General features: G+C 39.6%; 1 protein-coding gene across 1 annotated transcript in view; it reads left to right on the top strand.

The window, feature by feature from the left end:
* The window catches only part of LOC145684623 (uncharacterized), a 108296-nt gene extending 87896 nt beyond the window's left edge, over nucleotides 1–20400 (top strand). Inside the window, exon 6 of the mRNA XM_081757014.1 lies at nucleotides 19835–20400. Coding sequence (XP_081613140.1) covers nucleotides 19835–20060 — 226 coding nt within the window. The 3' untranslated portion in view covers nucleotides 20061–20400. The remainder of the gene's footprint in view (nucleotides 1–19834) is intronic.

Genomic DNA, 20400 nt, shown 5'->3' with positions numbered 1-20400 from the left:
TCCCACGTTCACAATCAGTTTATCAGAGGACATTCTCTTTTAATAACACTAGTCAACAAATTTTAACTTTTTTTCTGCCATATGAGAGAAAACACCTGATCTTAAAGGAACTTTGGCCGCTGAATTCGAATCTGCAATCCGTTTCTCTCTATCACGCACAGTTTTCCCGTGACAGAGGGATTTTCGGGAAATTTCCCCCAAAATTTCCCCTTTTCTTCATTTTTGCTCGGGTACCCTTAGGCATATAAACATACAAATTATATTCTAGGTTACCTTGATTTATACTTAGTAAACTCTGTAAGTTTCATCTGAGTCACATCATTCTTCATTGAGGAATAAATATATTTCTATAAATATATGCTATGTGTACTGTCCATTTTACCATATACAATAGGTGCAAAAAAATCACATGTAACTTCCACGTTATTTACAATATAAGCAAGGTTTATACTTCATTGGATTTGTAATGAAACATACTTTACAATGATGTATACACCATGTCTGCCATTTTTATAGAAGGGAAATTCTAGAGGGATTTTTCGGGAAATTCCCTAAAAAAGTAGATTTTTTGTCTCATGTCACTGTTCATGTAGCGATACAAAAGCGGGAATTGCGCCAGAATATAGATTTATATCAATTCAATAAATCAATATCTCACTAGTAAACAAGGGTTTTTGCCACATGAAAGAAAACATCTGATCCTAAAGGATCTTTGGTCGCTGAATTCGAAAGTGCAATACGATTTTCTCCATCACCCGCAGTTTTTTTGCGAGACAAGGGGAGGGGGCTGAGAAATTCCCTCAAAATATACCATTTCTCAAAAGTTTCGTGCCACTGGCCCTTGAAATATAAATACAAAAATGAAACCATATAAAACTTTGATTTATACTTAAGAAACCTCGCAAGTTTCAGAACAATTGCGTTATTATTTCTAGAGAAATAAATTAGCTGCATGTACGAGTATGTTGTTTGTACTACTTATTTTAAGACGTGATGTTGCGTTCTTTGCAAAGAAAGAAAGAAACACAATTTCATTTACCCATACAGGCACAAATACGAAAAATAAGAGTATACGACATGGAGTAAGAGGTCTGTGGTTTTCTACCACCTGACATGTGATTGCATTGATACAGCAGGTGCATTTCGCCAGCCCCCCCACCTTGGAGTTTCGAAAAAAAAAACTATGCCAATCGTTTGTGCTACGTTTGTGCCGGAACGTACCGCAAAAATTTTCGTTTGTACCACTTCCGGTACGAAGTGTTAATAGTTTTAAAGTGGGGGCTGGGGAAACGGCAGCCCCCCACCTTGGAATTTCGAAACGAAACCTATGCCAATCGTTTGTGCTACGTTTGTGCCGGAATGTACCGCAAAAATTTTCGTTTGTACCACTTCCGGTACGAAGTTATGAGGGTTTTAAAGTGGGGGTTGGATAAACGGCAGCCCCCCCACCTAGGAATATCGAAACAAAACCTTTACCAATCGTTTGTGCTACGTTTGTGCCGGAATGTACCGCAAAAATTTTCGTTTGTACCACTTCCGGTACGAAGTTATAAGGGTTTTAAAGTGGGAGGCTGGAGAAACGGCAGCGTCCAAACTTGGAATTTCGAAACAAAACCTATGGCAATCGTTTCTGCTACGTTTGTGCCGGAATGTACCGGAAACATTTTCGTTTGTACCACTTCCGGTACGAAGTTATAAGGGTTTTAAAGTGGGGGGGCTGGAGAAACGGCAGCCTCCAAACTTGGAATTTCGAAACAAAATCTATAGCAATCGTTTGTGCTACGTTTGTGCCGGAATGTACCAGCAAAATTTTCGTTTGTACTACTTCCAGTACGAAGTTATAAGGGTTTTAAATTGGGGGCAGTCCGCCACCTAGGAATTTCAATACTAAACCTATGCCAATCGTTTGTGCTACGTTTGTGCCGGAATGTTCCGCAAAAATTTTCGTTTGTACCACATCCGGTACGAAATTATAAGACTTTTGAAGTGGGAGGCCGGGACACAGCAGCCTCTCACCTAGGAATTTTAAAACAAAACTTATGTCAATCGTTTGTGCTAGGTTTGTGCCTGAATGTACCGCAAAAATTTTCGTTTGTACCACTTCCGGTACGAAGTTATAACAGTTTTAAAGTGGGGGCTACGGAAACGGCAGCCCCCTCCTAGGAATTTCGAAACGAAACCTATGCCAATCGTTTGTGCTATGTTTGTGCCGGAATGTACCGGAAAAGTTTTCGTTTGTGCCACATCCGGTACGAAGTTATAAGGGTTTTAAAGTGGGGGGCAAACTTCAGAAACATCAAATTCTATACAAATAGAGATGGAAACATTGAGTTAATGGCAATCGTTAGTGCACTTAAAACCACTAAGCACTAACGTTAGTGCTATCATATTTTGGGATTTATTCAAGATTTTAGATGGGGGCCAACTTCAGAAATATCAAATTCTATACAAATAGAGGTACAAACATGCAGTTAAAGACAATCGTTATTGCATCGTTAGTGCACTTAAATGCACTAAGCATTAAGGTTAGCATTACCATATTTTGGGATTTATTCAAGATTATTGGTGGGGCGAACTTCAGAAATATCAAATTCCATACAAACATTTAGTGCTTTCTAGAAGCACTAACTATACACTAATGAATGGCATTAATTTTTTGATAGTGCTTGAAGTTGACGCAAGTTCACCATGTCCTCCAAAGATATTGTACCTGTAGCACGTACACTAATATTGTCCATAACTACACTAATATTGAAGGACGAACGAAACTGTTAGTGTTTTCTAGAAGCACTAACGATGCACTAACGATTGCACTAGAATAGATCATTAGTACTCTTGAATTTGACGGAAATTTGATGCAATGAAAAATTTCCCATAAATTTATTATGTGTTTCGTTACATGTAATTGGCCATAACTAAACTAATATAGAAGTTCTAACTAAATTGTTAGTGTTTTCCAGAAGCACTACCAATGCACTAACGAATGGCACTAAGTTTTTAGTTAGTGCTTGAAGTGGGGGCGCTAGGTTCACTCTGGCCTCAAAAGGTATTTTAATTGTAGCACATTTACTAATGAAGCACTAACCTTAGGTGTAGATGCGCTAAGAAGCACTAACAATGTACTAACGATCGCTCTAAAAGAGATCATTAGTGATTTTGAATTTGGCGGAAATTTGATTCAATGAAAAATTTGCCTAAATTTCTTGTGAGTCTCGTGATATGTAATTGGCCATAACTACACTAATAGTGAAGCACTAACGTAATTGTTAGTGCTTTATAGAAGCACTAACGAATTGGACTTTTTTTCGTTAGTGCTTAAAGTGTCGGTGCGAAATTCACGCTGACTTCCCCATAGTTTTTTTTACTTGTAACACCTACACTAATGAAGCACTAACGTTAGGTGTTTGTGCTCTAAGAAGCAATTACGATGCACTAACAATTGCACTAACAGAGGTAATTAGTGCTTTTGAATGCGATGGGAATTTGATACAATGAATAATTCCCCATGTGTTTCTTATGGGAGTTTTGAGACTTATAATTGGCCATTTCTACACTAATGGTGAAACACTAACGAAACTTCTTGTATCTTCTAGAAGTACTAACAATGCACTAACGTATAAAACTAATATTTTCGTTAGTACTTGTAGTGGGGGCTAAGTTTCGTGCTTCATTAGTGTAGGTGCTACAAGTAAGAAACCTTTGCGGGCCAGCGTGAACTTGGTTCCCACTTCAAACAGTAACGAAAAATAAGTCCATTCGTTAATGTATCGTTAGCGCTTCTGCAAAACACTCATAGTTCCGTTAATGCTTAACTATTGATGTAGATATGGCCAATTATATGCCACAAAAATCCCATAAGAGATTTATGTGGAATTTTTCATTGAATCAAATTTCCGCCAAAATCAAAGCACTAATGACCTCTTCTACTGAAATCGTTAGTGCTTCTTAGTGCATTAAAACCTAACATTAGTTCTTCATTAATGTAGGTCCTACAAGTAAAAAAACCTTTGGAAGCTTTCATGAACTTGGCGCCCCACTTCAACCAATAACGAAAAAATTAGAGCTTTTCGTTAGTGCTTCACTATTAGTGTAGTTATGGCCAGTTACATCTCAGGAAACTCACATAAGAAATTTAAGGGGAGTTTTTCACTGTGTCCAATTTCTGCCAAATTAAAAAGCACTAATGATCATTTCCAGTACAATCCTTAGTGCATCGTTAGTGCTTCTTCGTGCACCAACCCCTAACGTTAGTGCTTAATTAGTGTAGGTGCTACAAGTAAAATATCTTTGGTGGTCAGCGTGAATTTGCGCCCTCTTCAAGCACTAACAAAGTAATTAGTGCATTCGTTACTGATTCCTGAAAATACTGACACTTTGTATGGAATTTGATATTTCTGAAGTTGGCCCCCACCAAAAATTTTGAATAAATCTCAAAATGTGGTAACACTAACGTTAGTGCTTAGTGCTTTTAAGTGCCCTGACGATGCACTAACGATTACCGTCAACCCCATATTTCTACCTCTATTTGTATAGAATTTGATATTTCTGAAGTTTTCCCCCCCACCGAAAATCTTTAATAACCCCAAAATATGGTAAAAATTACGGTAGTGCTTAGTGTGTTTAAGTGCACTAACGATGCACTAACGATTACCGTCAACCCCATGTTTCTACTTCTATTTGTATAGAATTTGATATTTCTGAAGTTGCCCCCCACCCACCGAAAATCTTTAATAACCCCAAAATATGGTAAAAATTACGGTAGTGCTTAGTGTGTTTAAGTGCACTAACGATGCACTAACGATTACCGTCAACCCCATGTTTCTACTTCTATTTGTATAGAATTTGATATTTCTGAAGTTGCCCCCTACCCACAGAAAATCTTGAATAATCCCAAAATATGGTAGCACTTATGGTAGTGCTTAGTGTGTTTAAGTGCACTAATGAATGCACTAACGATGCGCTAAGTTTAGTGAAAATCTGTATGCATAAAGATGGGTGGGGGACTAACTTCATATGAATTTGGTCCCCCACCAAAATTTTCAATATCTCGTAAACGCTGATAGTGCTAACGTTAGTTCTAAATGCACTAACGTGCACTAACGATACATTAACGATGTGCAACGTTTGGTGTAATTTGGGAGAGGTGGGGGGCCAACTTCAGGCACGTAAATTTTTTTGCGGTACATTCCAGTAAAAACGTACCACAAACGATTGACATAGTCTTAGCTCGAAATTACAAGAGGGGGGTCTCGAAACGGCAGCCCCTTAGTTAAAACTGTCATACTTTTGTACTGGAAGTGATACAAACAAAAATCTTTGAGATACATTCCGACACAAACGTAGCACAAACGTTTGCAATAGGTTTTGTTTTGAAATTCCTAGGTGGCGGGCTGCCGTTTCCCCACCTCCTCACTTTAAAACCCTTATAACTTCGTACCGCAAGTAGTACAAACGAAAATTTTTTCGGTACATTCCGGCACAAACGTAGCACAAACGATTGGCATAGTTTTTGTTTCGAAATTCTAAGGTTGGAGGCTTCCATTTCTCCAGCCCCCCCACTTTAAAACCCTTATAACTTCGTACCGGAAGTGGTACAAACGAAAATTTTTGCGGTACATTCCGGCAAAAATCTAGCACAAACGATTGCCATAGGTTTTGTTTCGAAATTCCAAGTTTGGAGGCTTCCGTTTCTCCAGCCCCCCACTTTAAAACCCTTATAACTTCGTACCGGAAGTGGTACAAACGAAAATTTTTGCGGTACATTCCGGCACAAACCTAGCACAAACGATTGCCATAGGTTTTGTTTCGAAATTCCAAGTTTGGAGGCTCCCGTTACTACAGCCACCCCACTTTAAAACCCTTATAACTTCGTACCGGAAGAGGTACAAACGAAACTTTTTGCGGTACATTCCGGCACAAACGTAGCACAAACGATTGCCATAGGTTTTGTTTGAAATTCCTAGGTGGGGGTCTGCCGTTTCCACAGCCTCCCACTTTAAAACCCTTATAACTTCGTACCGGAAGTGGTACAAACGAAAATTTTTGCGGTACATTCCGGCACAAACATAGCACAAACGATTGGCATAGGTTTTGTTTGAAATTCCTAGGTGGGGGCTGCCGTTTCCCCAGCCTCCCACTTTAAAACCCTTACTACTTCGTATCGGAAGTGGTACAAACAAAAAATTTTGCGGTACATTCCGGCACAAACGTAGCACAAACGATTGGCATAGGTTTTGTTTCGAAATTCCAAGTTTGGAGGCTGCCGTTTCTCCAGCCCCCCCACATTAAAACAATTATAACTTCGTACCGCAAGTGGTACAAACGAAAATTTTTGCGGTACATTCCGGCACAAACGTAGCACGAACGATTGCCATAGGTTTTGTTTCGAATTTCCAAGTTTTGAGGCTGCCGTTTCTGCAGCCCCCCCCTATTTAAAACCCTTATAACTTCGTTCCGGAAGTGGTACAAACGAAAATTTTTGCGGTACATTCCGGCACAAACGTAGCACAAACGATTGGCATAGGTTTTGTTTCGAAATTCCAAGTTTGGAGGCTACCGTTTCTCCAGTCCCCCCACTTTAAAACCCTTATAACTTCGTACCGGAAGTGGTACAAACGAAACTTTTTGCCTTACATTCCGGCACAAACGTAGCACAAACGATTGCCGTAGGTTATGTTTCGAAATTCCAAGTTTGGAGGCTACCGTTTCTCAAGCCCTCCCACATTAAAACCCTTATAACTTCGTACCGGAAGTGGTACAAACGAAAATTTTTGCGGTACATTCCGGCACAAACGTAGCACAAACGATTGCCATAGGTTTTGTTTGAAATTCCTAGGTGGGGGGCTGCCGTTTTCCCAGCCTCCCACTTTAAAACCCTTATATCTTCGTACCGGAAGTGGTACAAACAAACATTTTTGCGGTACATTCCGGCACAAACGTAGCACAAACGATTGGCTTAGGTTTTGTTTTGAAATTTTTAGGTGGGGGCTGCAGTTTCCCAGCCCCCCACTTCAAAACTCATAACTTCGTACCGGATATGGTACAAACGAAAATTTTTGCGGAACATTCCGGCACAAACGTAGCACAAACGATTGGCATAGGTTTAGTTTTGAAATTCCTAGGTGGCAGGCTTCCGTTTCCCCACCTCCCCACTTCAAAACCCTTATAACTTTGTACCGGAAGTAGTACAAACAAAAATTTTTGCTGTACATTTCGGCACAAACGTAGCACAAACGATTGGCATAGTTTTTTTTCGAAATTCCAAGGTTGCAGGCTTCCGTTTCTCCAGCCCCACCACATTAAAACCCTTATAACTTGGTACCGCAGATGGTACAAACGAAAATTTTTGCGGTACATTCCGGCACAAGCGTAGCACGAATGATTGCCATAGGTTTTGTTTCGAAATTCCAAGTTTTGAGGCTGCCGTTTCTGCAGCTCCCCCTCACTTTAAAACCCTTATAACTTCGTACCGGAAGTGGTACAAACGAAAAATTTTCCGGTACATTCCGGCATAAACGTAGCACAAACGATTGCCATAGGCATTGTTTTGAAATTCCAAATTTGGACGCTGCCGTTTCTCCAGCCCCACCACATTAAAACCCTTATAACTTCGTACCGGAAGTGGTACAAACGAAAATTTTTGCGGTACATTCCGGCGCAAACGTAGCACAAACGATTGCCATAGGTTTTGTTTCGAAATTTCAAGTTTGGAGGCTACCGTTTCTCCAGCCCTCCCACTTTAAAACCCTTATAACTTCGTACCGGAAGTGGTACAAACGAAAATATTTGCGGTACATTCCGGCACAAACGTAACACAAACGATTGGCATAGGTTTTGTTTGGAAATTCCTAGGTGGGGGGCTTCCGTTTCCGCAGCCCCTCATTTTAAAACCCTTATAACTTCGTACCGGAAGTGGTACAGACGAATATTTTTGCGGTACATTCCGGCACAAACTTAGCACAAACGATTGCCATAGGCTTTGTTTCGAAATTTCAAGTTTGTAGGCTACCGTTTCTCCAGCCCCCCCCACTTTAAAACCCTTATAACTTCGTACCGGAAGTGGTACAAACGAAAATTTTTGCGGTACATTCCGGCACAAACGTAGCACAAACGACTGCCATAGGTTTTGTTTCGAAATTTCAAGTTTGGAGGCTACCGTTTCTCCAGCCCTCCCATTTTAAAACCCTTATAACTTCGTACCGGAAGTGGTACAAACGAAAATTTTCCGGTACATTCCGGCACAAACGTAGCACAAACGATTGCCATAGGCTTTGTTTCGAAATTTCAAGTTTGTAGGCTACCGTTTCTCCAGCCCCCCCACTTTAAAACCCTTATAACTTCGTACCGGAAGTGGTACAAACGAAAATTTTTGCGGTACATTCCGGCACAAACATAGCACAAACGATTGCCATAGGTTTTGTTTCGAAATTTCAAGTTTGGAGGCTACCGTTTCTCCAGCCCTCCCACTTTAAAACCCTTATAACTTAGTACCGGAAGTGGTACAAACGAAAATTTTGACGGTACATTCCGGCACAAACGTAACACAAACGATTGGCATAGGTTTTGTTTTGAAATTCCTAGGTGGGGGGCTTCCGTTTCCGCAGCCCCTCATTTTAAAACCCTTATAACTTCGTACCGGAAGTGGTACAGACGAATATTTTTGCGGTACATTCCAGCACAAACGTAGCACAAACGATTGTCATGTGTGTAGTTTTGAAATTCCTAGGTGGCGGGCATCCGTTTCCCCAGCTCCCCACTTTTAAACCCTTATAACTTCGTACCGGAAGTAGTACAAATGAAAATTTTTCCGCTACATTCCGGCACAAACGTAGCACAAACGATTGGCATAGTTTTTGTTTCGAAATTTCAAGGTTGGAGGCTTCCGTTTCTCCAGCCCCCCCCCCACTTTAAAACCCTTATAACTTCGTACCGGAAGTGGTACAAACGAAACTTTTTGCGGTACATTCCGGCACAAACGTAGCACAAACGATTGGCATAGGTTTCGTTTTGAAATTCCAAGGTGGGGGGGCTGGCGAAATGCACCTTGATACAGCTGTACAACAACACGTGTTTAGCTGATGCAATAAACTGCGCAAAATCGGACTCTACTGATAAATTTTCAGGTCCATGGCAAATAGATAAGGAAGTGTTGTATAAGTTCATGCATATTGTAGGTTTAGTTTTAATTTGGATATACCTGTGACAAGTGGTCGTAAGTGCGTGTGCGTGTTTTGTTTTCTTTCTCCGCTATGAAGGGATCGCGGCGTGCGTGTATAAACTCACCGAACACTTTGTGTTACGTGTGTGGAAAATATACTGTGAAACGTCAGCGCCGTGCATTAACAGAAACGTTAAAACAAGCTTATTATAGCTATTTTAGGTGTCATGTGGGTGATCAAGACAAAGTGTGGGCTCCCCATGTGTGCTGTGTAACATGCTATTCTACTCTTATTAAGTGAAAAAGTGGCGATAAACTCGAGCTATGCCTTTTTGCGGTGCCAATGGTCTGGCGAGAACCAACCAGTCATGCTGAAGACTGTTATATCTGTCTAACAAAAATTTGGGGTCATTCTAAACGAGGAAAACCTAATATTGAGTACCCAAATGTTCCATCAGCTCTAAAACCCATACCACATGGACCTGCACTCCCAATCCCTGATCCATACGCACAATCAAAAGAATCTTCTCCAGCAGAAGAGCAAGTAGATGAGTTGCCCGAACCATCAACTTCCTTTGATCCAAACTATAGCCCAACCAAAAACACACCTCTTCTTGTTAACCAGTCCAGACTGAATGACTTAGTGAGGGATCTAAATCGGAGTAAGCAACAACCTGAGTTGCTCGGATCGAGACTTCAAGACTGGAATTTACTGGCTCCTACCACCAGAATTTCAATTTTCAGAAACCGACATGAACAATTTTCGGGTTACTATATAATGCAAAATTCCCTCTGTGCATGTACAAATATAGATGGTTTAATGGATACAATAGGTTTCCAACACATCCCTGAAGAATGGAGGTTGTTTATCGACTCCTCTAAAACAAGCCTTAAGGCTGTTTTGCTACATAATGGGAACACTAAACCATCAAATCCAATGGCATATTCCGTAGAGATGAAGGAAACTTATGAAAGTTTGTCTGTGTTGTTAGCTCTGATACATTATAACAAGTACTGTTGGCAAATTTGTGGTGATTTAAAGGTCATTGCTATATTACTGGGGCTTCAGGGAGGATTTACAAAATACTGTTGTTTTCTTTGCTTATGGGACAGTAGGGTAACTGAATCACACTACATTCAAAACGAATGGTCCCCAAGAGAAACATATATGCCAGGGAAACACAATGTTAAGTATTCTCCCTTAGTTAATTCAGAAAAAATTCTGCTGCCGCCTTTACATATAAAATTAGGCTTAATGAAAAACTTTGGTAAGGCCATGGACAAGAATGGAGAAGGATTTGCGTACCTTAGAAGTCAGTTTCCAAAACTTAGTGACGCGAAAGTAAAAGAGGGGATATTCGTCGGGCCCCAAATTCAGAAACTATTAAAGGACAACATCTTTGAGACAAAGTTAAATAATGAAGAACTATCCGCCTGGTGAGCTTTCAGTAAAGTAGTGTATGGATTTTTGGGAAATCATAAGGCAGAAAATTACCGTCAATTGGTTCAAGAGCTTTTGGATAGCTATCAAAGGTTAGGATGTAGAATGTCCCTGAAAATTCACTTTCTTCTTTCCCACTTGGAATTTTTCCCCGAGAATTTAGGAGCTGTAAGTGACGAACAAGGGAAACGATTCCATCAGGACATTCAAAAAATGGAGCAACTTTATCAAGCTAAATGGGATCCTCATATGATGGGCGACTACTGCTGGTTTTTAGTTAGAGAAAGTGACTGGCACTACAAAAGGAAGAATTAATTGTAAGTACAAATGTTTTATTTTCATACTTTGTAAAGCAGTTGTGCATTTGATCCATTGTGAGTTATTGATATTTGTTTTTGTAGGTCAATATTAATTTTTTGTTTACTATCTTGAATAACGTTTAAAAGACGTGGAAACTAAGAATTTTGTTGTATACTTTTGGAGTTAAAGATCACTTTTTCAATAGGATTAATCTGGCGCAATTCCCGTTTCTGTATCACTATATGAACAGTGACATGAGACAAAAATATCTACTTTTTTAGGGAATTTCCCGAAAAGTCCCTCTAGAATTTCTCTCTTATAAAAATGACGGACATGGTGTATACATCATTGTAAAGTATGTTTCATTACAAATCCAATGAAGTATAAACCTTGCTTATATTGTAATGTAGAATTTTGATTTTAAATAGAAACATTCGTCCGTTTCTGGCACAATCTATCCTTTATCTGCTCCTTACCTTCGTAGCTCGCTGTAACACACGTACGATGTCACGTTTTATACTGATACAATACCTACTATATCAGATGTCACGTTCTATACTGATACAACACTGACAATATGAGTTCTTTAATAAATCTACAACTCAATTTAGTTCAAATTGTTTTGAGGAAGATAAAGACCGAATTGAAATCACCTAGACTTGTCACGGATTACAAGAAAGAGGAATTGCATTATTGTGTTTTTAGATAATTATGAACAATATACGTTTACTAATTCATCCCTAGTAATAAGTGTGAATGGATATGTTTTTGAGTATATAAAGAAATCAATAAATTATAAGAATCCTATATATTAAGCCAAAGCTAACTTTATCTCCATTTCGTCAAATATTTCTCCTTTTTACGATTCACATTACATCGGATAACACAGACTTTAGAATAACTGCCTCACTAATTGACATTATATTTGCAATCAACATGTCGACTGGTTTTTGTCGCAATAAAGTTCCAAACCTTGGCACGACAAAGCACTTGTAAAAGTCGTTAGTTTCTCTGCAATCTTATATTTATCCTCCGTTTGACGGACTCGCGAATAATGTTGATTTTTTTTCGAAGAAGAGCAAAAATTTAGGAATCAGTAAGAACTAGCCAGCTTTCTTGATATTGAGTATTAATCAGTATTAAGATAAGTTATTCTTTTATCTGTTAACTACTAATTGCATCAGAATAAACCCACATCAACAGAAGTGGCCTTGAAATAGTAGCACCTCATTAATCAGGGTGTAATTAATATTTTCGACTGAAGGTGAAGCCAACTGGGTGTTACGTATTTGAGGGGACGCGGAGTCATCGTGATATAGGGTTCACTTCAGGTGCGTGGGGTCCTTGATTCGATCATATCTAGATCAAGTAGGCTTTTTAGTGAAGAAACATCGTGTTCATATGCTTTCTCGAGGTTCCTAAGCATTTTACCATTTTCTTCACTCCACGTTTTGTTTATCATCATGGTCTCTGGCTCCGTTAGCACGGAGCACACACGAGGCACTTAATTAAAAAAAAAAAAACTAGGGTTTCCTATTAATGACGTGTACGTGGCATCCATCTCAATCTTATATCCCGTTTTATTCTTAAAAATACAATAATTATGATTTATTTCTGTTTCTGTCACTGAATGTCATTTTTATTAGTATTACCAAATTGCTATGATGGTAGAGATTAGAGACAGCTATTTCAAAATATCGATAAATGTTATTCATAAGGAAAAATCATTTACTAGGTAAATATGTGCCAATGACCAGTATCTTCCAACCTCTCATTGTGATTTTTCTAATTTCCAACACAACCTTCCACTTTTTCTTGCATAGCAGATAATTGTGCAAGCAAATATATGCATAACCTACAAGTTTATTATTTATTATAAGTTTATTTTAATCTGGTGGTGACCGTCAATGAAGCAAACGCATAATAAGGTTATCAGCAGCCGAGAGACAGAGATTTATTTGAAAGGTAGGGAGAAAAGTGAACATTGAAAAGCTGTCATTTGCTCTATATTAACTACTGGAACTTTTACGTATATAATTACCAGGGTCAAGACTTATAAATGGCACATTTCCTTTCACAGTAAAAATGACTCATCAAGACATTCCGAATGTTGTCGAATTAAAATATAGACTATTTCCACTGGGTATGAAAGTTGCCCCACTAGTCTCTGTGATGAAAGAGACTTTAGAATCTATTCATACGAAAGCTCTTTTATTTCCCAATACAAAGGGATCTATATTTTCTACTTAAAGCTGCATAATCGTAAGAAATAGCTTTGCGTGTTTCGTTCCTAATACAGATATACAATCTATCCAATATTATACAGAAGTATATATATATATATATATATATATATATATATATATATATATGTGTGTGTGTGTGTGTGTGTGTGTGTGTGTGTGTACATGTATGTATGTATGTATACTTGACCGACTGCCATTTTGCACAGGGTCCATGTAGGAACTCGGGACTGATACAATTTTCTTTCCTTGAACAATACTTTTCCAACGATATACTGCTATGCTCCCCTTGCAGTTTGAAAATTTTGAGTTGGACCCTTTTTGGGACCCCCCAGGGGACCCTGGGGCAACACTTTTTCACTCAAATTGTGTACCCCTAAAAATAATGGGATACGTTTCACTGTTTTTCCATCTAGCAAACCGTTTCCGAACAGATGATCTGAGGTCAAACTTTATAGACGCCCTATATATATATATATATATATATATATATATATATCGGGTGATTTCGTTAGTCCGTACCAGGCCTTTAAATCGAAAAAAGTCCGAGATATGTACAAACTGAAAAACACGTATCCCATTAGTTGCAAAGGACAACAGAGCGAAGTAAAATGTTTCGTCCCAGGGTCCCCCGCAAGGCCCCAGACGAGGTCCAACTCAAAATTGTCAAATGGAAAGAGGGGTCAAGTGGTATATCGCATGAAAGCTCTTGTAAAAAGAAAGAAGCTACAACAAGTCCCGATCGGCGGGTCAAAATGTCATCAAAATTTGCATTGAAACAATATGGCCATCCCTATAAATCTGAAACGGGCAGCCAGACGGAAAAACTGAAAAACAAGTGTCACATGAGGTTCAAAGGACAACAGAACGAAGTAAAAAGTTTTGCCCCAGGGTTCCCGCAGGGTCCAGACGGGGTCCAACTCAAAATTGTCAAATGGAAAGAGGGGTCAAGTGGTATATCGCTTGAAAGCTCTTGTGAAAAGAAAGAACCTACAACAAGTCCCGATTCGCTACGATCACCCTATGCAACACGTCAAAATGTCATCAAAGTTGCATTGAAATGAATGTGTAAAAACACATATTCCTGTGGAATTGGCGGTAAAATTGCTGGACAGTTCCCGGTAGCCCTGGAGAGTTGTGGTGTTCATCATAAAAGCACATCAGCGAGGGGTGCACACAGCCGAAATATTGAGTCAATGACACTAGTCGGTAGGGAGTAAACAGCTGTTTTCACTTTGTTTGCACAGAATTCCTCGAGATGTGGAACGAGGGAAGCATGCTCTACCAATGTTTCCTGCATCTGTTCTGTAAGAGGTCTGGGGCTCTTCCCAGATCTTGACCTTGGTGTCCTCACAGGATGTGTGTTTGAAAGCCCTTTGTCGGTAGTTGAATTGTTGCTTCTTTGGGTGGCCTCTCCCCTCCCAGACCTCCGACACTATGGGATCAAGGAAATTGAACACTGTATCCTCCCGACTGGCTAGTGCAACGGACGAAATATTTTGGCTGTGTGCACTATGGGATGATTTGTTTCCATGATGCACACCATAACTCTCAGGGTACAGCAATTATACGGAACATTCCCCTGGGACATGTTGTTTTGCACCATTTGCTCGCATTCAGCCCAGAACCCAAAACGACGGTATATATAGATCTGTATTCTGGACTTGCCGTGTGCTATCCAATGACGTATAAATTTTGCCAATCCCCGAGTGTCACATTGCGACCCTCTCCGCGTTATTGTGTTATTTCCGTTCGAGAATGCATTTTCCCCTAATTCCCGACCTAGGTTTGAATGATGTCACAGCCTAGTTCGTCTGTATCTTAAGCTCAGTGTTCCTCAGTAACAACATTCGAATAATGGGATTGACGCAAGGTTCCAGCCCTGTCCTTACCTGCCCTTTTCTTCCCTATGCGTCGTGTAAAAGTGAAATTCATGAGACGCGAATGTCGTGAAATGTATAACTTCAAATGAAATACCGAAATGAATCAACATACACATCTTTGATATCTGGATTGTGCTGTTTGCTGGTTTATATTTGTTGTACAAAACATACACCTTTCTAGAGAATCAGTCGCAGACAACCTTGAATTGAAAGGCACGAACGTGAGGTACGCTGGAACACAGTTTGTTCCACAGTAAGTTGAGCAGGCTTTGCTCAAGGGTAGTTAGTACGAATTGTAGTGAAGTACTTGTGCAAAAGTAATACACGCTACGAATTGAGTTGTCTGTCTGTGTGTGTGTGTGTCAGAAGGCTTCCATTTCATTGTAGAAGGTGGCACGTACTACCCTAATATCGTGTGTTAGTGCAGTGTCGGCTAAAGATAGCATTGTATTGGAACAATGCCATATACGAACGGGGAGGCATTTGGCATGCTAATGGTGTTAGGGGAATGTAGACAAAACTATAGTGCTGCAGCCCGAATTTATAGCGCAAGGTTCCCACAGCGACAATCAATTTCCGATAATGTACTTCGACGGTTAGCAAATCGTCTGAAACAAACAGAGTGCATATTTCCCCAATATGGGGGTCACAAACATGCTCCAATTGTGGATGTCAATGATGTCTTTATTGATGTTTTGGCTGCTGTCGAAGTACGTCCTAATGCATCCTCAAGAGAAATTGCCCGGGATCGCGGAATTAGTCAAACAAGTGTACTGCGTATACTGTGGAAGCATAAACGCCACCCGTATCATATCTCCTTGTGTCAGGTGCTAACAGATGCCGACCGCAATAAGCGCCTCCAGTTTTGTAATTGGGCCCGTCAGAAATTGAGGACAAACCCAACGTTTTTCAGTATGTACGTTCTGTGAACAGACGAAGCAATATTTACAAGTGATGGTCATGTCAACCTAGACAATGCGCATTATTGGGCTGCGGAGAATCCGCAATGCACACTACAGATCGACCGACAAAGACGTTGGAGCATCAATGTGTGGGGTGGTATCATTGGAACACATGTAATTGGGTCCTGGTTTGTTGATGGAAATTTAACATCGGCTCAGTTCCATCAATTCTTGGCAGTACATCTACCGCAACTGATGGAAAACATCCCACTTCATGTGCGGCGTAATATGTGGATGCAATTGGATGGTTGTCCAGCACATCCTGCTCGTATATGCAGAGATGCATTAAATACTTTTTTTCCGCACCGTTGGTTAGGAAGAGGGTCCAATACTCCTTTCCCTCCACGCTCTTCAGACCTTACGTGCATGGACTATTATTTCTGGGGTCGACTCAAGGAGCTTGTTTACACGAATAGACCAACTACACCAGAAGATATGAGGCAACGTATAATGACCGCATTTCGAAGCATAAGAGAGGCAGAGCTTGAAGCTGTGGGCTATAATTATTATCGCCGTCTGGACCGTTGTCTTGCTGTACATGGACGACAATTTCGGTAAAACGTGATGTAAAACGTGCTGTGTGAAGTGCACATCTGTTACATAACGGACAGCAGCCGTCTCCAATATGATATATCCTTTGTACGTTATGCGATGGTAAATTAATTCTTAGAACAACGTTAGACGTTTCAATATAATACTGTATGCTTACCTGTCCACCAGAACGCTTCCATTTTCATACTGTGTATGTTACCAGTGTTGACTACGAGACGAGACAAGACAACACTTTTCAGTAGTGTCACGAAATAGGAAAGAACAGTCTCTGCAGTATTGCACCCGGAAAACGTATGTTAGCAAGGAAATATAGCTGTTCAAAATGTTCAGGATCTTCCCTCCAGCCCAATCAAACAACTGCTAATTTGGAGGTGGACCCTGCCTGGATATCTAGAACTGGTTACCGTGATATGTTTTTGAAATAATGAAACAATTGTTTTCCAGTTTTTCGTTTGGCTCCCTGCTTCAGATTTATAGGGGTGGCCATATTGTTTTCAATGCAACTTTTGATGACATTTTGATCCGCCGCCATGTTGCATACGGTGATCGTAGAGAATCGGGACTTGTTGTAGCTTCTTTCTTTTTACAATAGCTTTCAAGCGATATACCACTTGACCCCTCTTTCCATTTGAAAATTTTGAGTTGGACCCCGTCTGGGAGCCTGCGCAGGACCCTGGGACGAAACATTTTACTTCGCTCTGTTGTCCTTTGCAACTAATGGGATACGTGTTTTTCAGTTTGTACATATCTCGGACCGTTTTCGATTTAAAGGCCAGGTACGGACTAACGGAATCACCCGATATATACAATCGGGTGTTGCAAAATAAGTGTTAAAACTCTTGGGAGGTGACTTCTGCCATTGAGACAAGAAAAAAAGTTATGTTGAACTTTCGGCTATCGGACATAGTTTCGGATCTACAAGGTGCCGAAAGCGTGGGAAAATGACTTTCGAACGCCAATAGTTCGGAAACTATCCAACGTAAAGAGAGCGGGTAAAAAATTTACTGAAGAAGTCATACCTGCTATATTGAATTTTACATGTTTCACAATCCTACATGCACGAGCAAGGGATTCACCAAAGGAACGTAGTGAGTCCCGGATAATCTGCCAAATGAAAATTATTCTAAATGGATATGAATTGATAGGGTTTCTACCAGGTAACAATAATTCGTTTGTATTAAATCGATATCTGGAACAAATACAAAATGGCGAACATTTTCATGCCCGTTCTGTGTGGTTGCGTAATCGCCAGGTACGGATGCTGGCCAACAGTGACGTTCTGAGTATTAAGTGTACCGAATTTCTACTCAAATGCTCTAGAAAGAGAATTAAGTCTCATCTAAAAGTATAATAAAGCCTTGACAAAAGACGAGGAACCGAAGCAGTTTAATCATCGATTGGTTGAAAACCGTCGAAAAAGCTTTCCCGATCAAATGAAGAAAGCGTTTTAGTAAACTGAGAATACAAATAATGACATTTGTTTCAAGTTTTAACAACTAAATGGAGCGACCTGTAAATAAGACTTAATTGTAGTGAAATTTCGTTAGTTATTTGTATACATCAAAAGGGATAAAATAACCTTGTTGACGCCCAACCATTGTTAGTTTTGTTCTTTGGACCACCCTAATGCATAGCATTTGTTGGAAGTCTATAAAAATACAAGCATATGAAAAACATACAGGGTGTCCGGAATGGGACTGACGGTTTCTAAAGTGTATAGTTTTAATATGGTCAGAGATACAAAAGAAAAAAATAACATTCATATTGAAGGAAAACTCAAAAAGTTTCGTTCAGCAAATGTTCATACTTGAACAACTACCGGTGACGGCGCTAGTATCGAGGATAAACATAAATGGCGTAGGCAGTCGAAAAGGTGCAATGCGTGTGGTGGTTTGCAGAGTCAAAGATTGTTGTTCAAGTACAAGGAAACTTTCGTCGTGTTTACCACAAGGATCCTCCATCACGCAACAGTATCCAGGCGTGGAGGGATGAATTTTTATAAACGGGGAGTGTAGTGAAACAACAGAGCGGTGGTAAATCGTGTGTGTCAGAAGAAAATGTGGAAGTAATGAGAGAGTGTTTCTCACGTATCCCGAGGAAGTCAGCGAGCAGGCAATTGGCAATTTTAAGGTCAACAGTGCACTATGTGGTACACAAACGATTACGTTTGCGCGCGTATAAGGTGCAATTGTTGCAAGAAATTAAGCCCAACGATAAGCCACAGAGAGCAGCAATTGCTACTGAAATTCTGTACAGGATTGATTATAACCATAATTTCCTATTCAACGTTGTTTTCTCTGATGATGCAACTTTTTACTTGTCTGCCTGTGTTAACAGGCACAATGTTAGGATATGGGGATCTGAGAATCCGCTTGCGTACATAAAACATTCAAGAGACAGTCCCAAATTGAATGTTTGGTATGCTTTAACACATAATGCAGTTATATGCCCCATTTTTTCATAGAGCAAACCATAACAGGACATGTGATCTTAGACATGCTTCAATATTTTACTGTTCCCCAGTTACAACATTTTCAACTTCAAGTGATATTTCAATTGGATGGTGCCCGGCCACACAGGAGCCTACAAGTGAAGGAGTGCCTTGATCCTGAATTTCCTGGCCATTGGATAAGCCGTGATGGGCCAATTAGGTGGCCTCTACGCTCTCCTGATGTTACCCACTGGACTTCCTCCTGTGGAGGTATGTGAAAAACCTTGTGTATTCTAGTGAAAAGGTGCGTAACCTCGATGAACTGAAGAACCGTATTAGGAATGCGATTGCTTCAGTACCACCTCAGATGTTGCAGTATACGTGGAGGGAGATTGAGTTCTGGCTAGATATTGTAAGAGTTACAAATGGAGCTCACGTAGAGTTACACTGAGTTAGAATGACTTGTAAGTAAGAATAAATAAACTTTTAGAGTTCTCCTTTAAAATTCATGTTTTTTTCTTCTGTGTCTCTGACCATATTAAAACTATAAACGTTTTAAAGCGTCAGTCCCATTCCGGACACCCTATGTACAATTCTTACTTTAAAAAATTGCTTGATAGTACAAAACTTGCTCTTCTGAGGAACACGACGTTTTACAAATCTGCGTCCTACTCGCTCTGGCAAGTCAGTGTGAGAGTTTACAAGTGTTACAAGCTGCCAACACGAGATACCAACCCTGCACCATACTCTTCTCCCCTAGTTATAATAATAATAATATCTGGAAGCCTAATCATTAGCCTTACCTTAATTTGGAAAGCCATTAAAAGCAAAAATTAAAACGTTTTATTTCCCTACTATTTTTCAGACACTTTCTTAGGACCGTAGACTTATTTTTTAACTACATGGAAGGATACTACAACTGCAAGCAGCACCTGGAATTGCTAAAAGAGTGGCATTTAAACATACAAAGTGACTGTATTTGTGGAGAGCCATGTACAAATGTAATATCGAAATCATATGCCAACTCTGTCATTCTTCATCCAAGTTTATTTATTATAACGCAAATTACGCGTCTGATGCTATTTTCTTAAAAAAAATATATATATATATGTGAATTTTATGATTATGGAAGATTAAAGAGAAACGTTTATGGATTGTAATGCAAATTACGCGTCTGATCCTATTTTCTTAAAAAAATTATATGTGTATTATATGACTATGGAAGAATAAAGAGAAAAGTTTATGGATTGTAATTCAAATTACGAGTCTGATCCTATTTTCTTAAAAAAATTATATGTGTATTCTGTGATTATGGGAGATTAAAGAGGAAATTTATGGATTATAATGCAAATTACGAGTCTGATCCTATTTTCTTAAAAATAAAATATGTGTATTCTGTGATTATGAGATTAAAGAGAAAAGTAGTTAAAA

This window comes from Thermobia domestica, chromosome 5 (assembly GCF_964235325.1).
Source record: "Thermobia domestica chromosome 5, izTheDome1.hap1.1, whole genome shotgun sequence".
NCBI lineage: Eukaryota > Metazoa > Arthropoda > Insecta > Zygentoma > Lepismatidae > Thermobia > Thermobia domestica.
Note: the sequence above shows the minus strand (reverse complement) of the source record. Positions and strands in the feature narration are given on the sequence as shown.